This window comes from Coenobita brevimanus, chromosome 86 (assembly GCF_032717465.1).
Source record: "Coenobita brevimanus isolate Jiangsu-jjx chromosome 86, ASM3271746v2, whole genome shotgun sequence".
NCBI lineage: Eukaryota > Metazoa > Arthropoda > Malacostraca > Decapoda > Coenobitidae > Coenobita > Coenobita brevimanus.
This window is the reverse complement of record NC_137039.1, coordinates 12,705,938-12,707,406: the sequence shown is the minus strand read 5'-3', so window position 1 is coordinate 12,707,406 and position 1,469 is coordinate 12,705,938. Positions and strand designations below refer to the sequence as shown.

Here is a 1,469-nt window from a genome sequence, read left to right as displayed (position 1 = left end):
TCTCCTCGTTGAATCTGTAACAGTAAAGCACATGATGTTGGGGTGCATGTCAAACTCACGCGGTGCCACTTGATATACCCGTATGAGGGGAAGGGGAGAGGGGAGTAACAGGACATTATGCACGTTGCGTGCCTGGTATGATAACATAATTCCACCTTTTCTTCTTTAGGGAACCTGATGGATTCACTGAAAATCTACCCCCCAACACTGACCACCAGAACAGCTTCTATTGGCTACTTGCTGATCTCCAGGTAATCCACCTAACCTAACCTATTCTTCAGTTGATCAGTGTGGGCTGGTGGATCTTCTAGTGATTCAAAAAGATGAAGCGTGTGTTTCATGAGGACCAGATTATAATCGTGGTTCAGTTGAACTGCTTTAATCATGAACGACATTACCTTACCTTGTGTTATCCCTGCGCCAAACAAATTGAGGTCGCACAGCCTCCAACGAAAACACTTTTTCGTCACAAAATATGACAGTTTTCCAGAATTCCATTGGCATATCAACATACTGTCTTGCAAATGCTAACCTCATCTCCCTGTTTCTGTCAAGGCAGGTTTCTCAGCTGGGGTTCGAGCAAATAACCCAGAATCCCGGAGCCGACGCACAACTGTTCGTGTGCTGCATTCCAGCTGCAATGCATCTCTTACTCCTCGGCTGCTCTGTGTTGGTTCAGCTTCCATTGTAGCTATTGTATTTTGGTCCTGCATTCCTGTTGTAACACGAGGGCGACCTGATCGCCGATGATTTTCAATTGTCCCTTCCTCTTCATAACGCTTGATCCATCTTTCCACTGTTCTCTTGCTTACACCGAATGTGTGTGCAATATTTGCAGGATCTTCACCTTCAGAAGAAAGGGCTATTATTCCACCTCTCATCACCCTGGTTGTTGGATGCATGTTGCTTGCTCTTTCCATGCTGGGAATCAGGCTCTCACAGGCTACGTGGCATTCCGCAGTTCAGGTGTAAGAGGAAATGCCATGGTGTTCGTCGCCGGACCGATTATGGGTCGCATTCTACCTCGTACAGTGTTTGAAACCATCACGCAGTAATCCTGGTAAACCTGTGAATCCCTTTATCTCATTGGCGGGAGATATGAAGCTTTAGGGCATGTCAGTCTCGAATGCGTTACTGGGGTAGGACTCTCAGATTGTTTAGCGACTGACATTTAATCATCGGACAAAACAGCAACACGACTTTTGTCTTAGACTGTACATTCTGTGACTTCATAACGTTACTCTTTCCTACATTCATCTTTAGATTCCATTTCTTACACACACTCCCAGTCTCATTCACCAAGCCTTGCAGTTCCCCTTCGTCTTCACTTAACAGTACTGTATCATCTGCAAACAACAGTACAGGGAGTTTCCAAACATTGCCCTCTCTCATTAGGGTCGCTCCGACATCTGCTGCCCTACCTTGTGACTCTTTTATAACCCCATCCATATACAGATTGAACAGCCACG

At 45.7% G+C, this 1,469-nt stretch overlaps 1 protein-coding gene across 1 annotated transcript; it reads right to left on the bottom strand.

Annotated features, from left to right (window-relative positions):
- Positions 1-533: 533 nt before the first annotated feature.
- On the bottom strand, positions 534-902 carry LOC145410574 (uncharacterized). Its single transcript, XM_080280690.1, has one exon. The coding sequence runs from the start codon at positions 900-902 to the stop codon at positions 534-536; it is 369 nt and encodes a 122-aa protein (XP_080136816.1).
- Between the last annotated feature and the right edge of the window lie 567 nt (positions 903-1,469).

Excerpts from the sequence above, each read along its gene's own strand:
- LOC145410574 (XM_080280690.1), bottom strand. The coding sequence starts at position 902 with ATGCATCCAACAACCAGGGTGATGAGAGGTGGAATAATAGCCCTTTCT.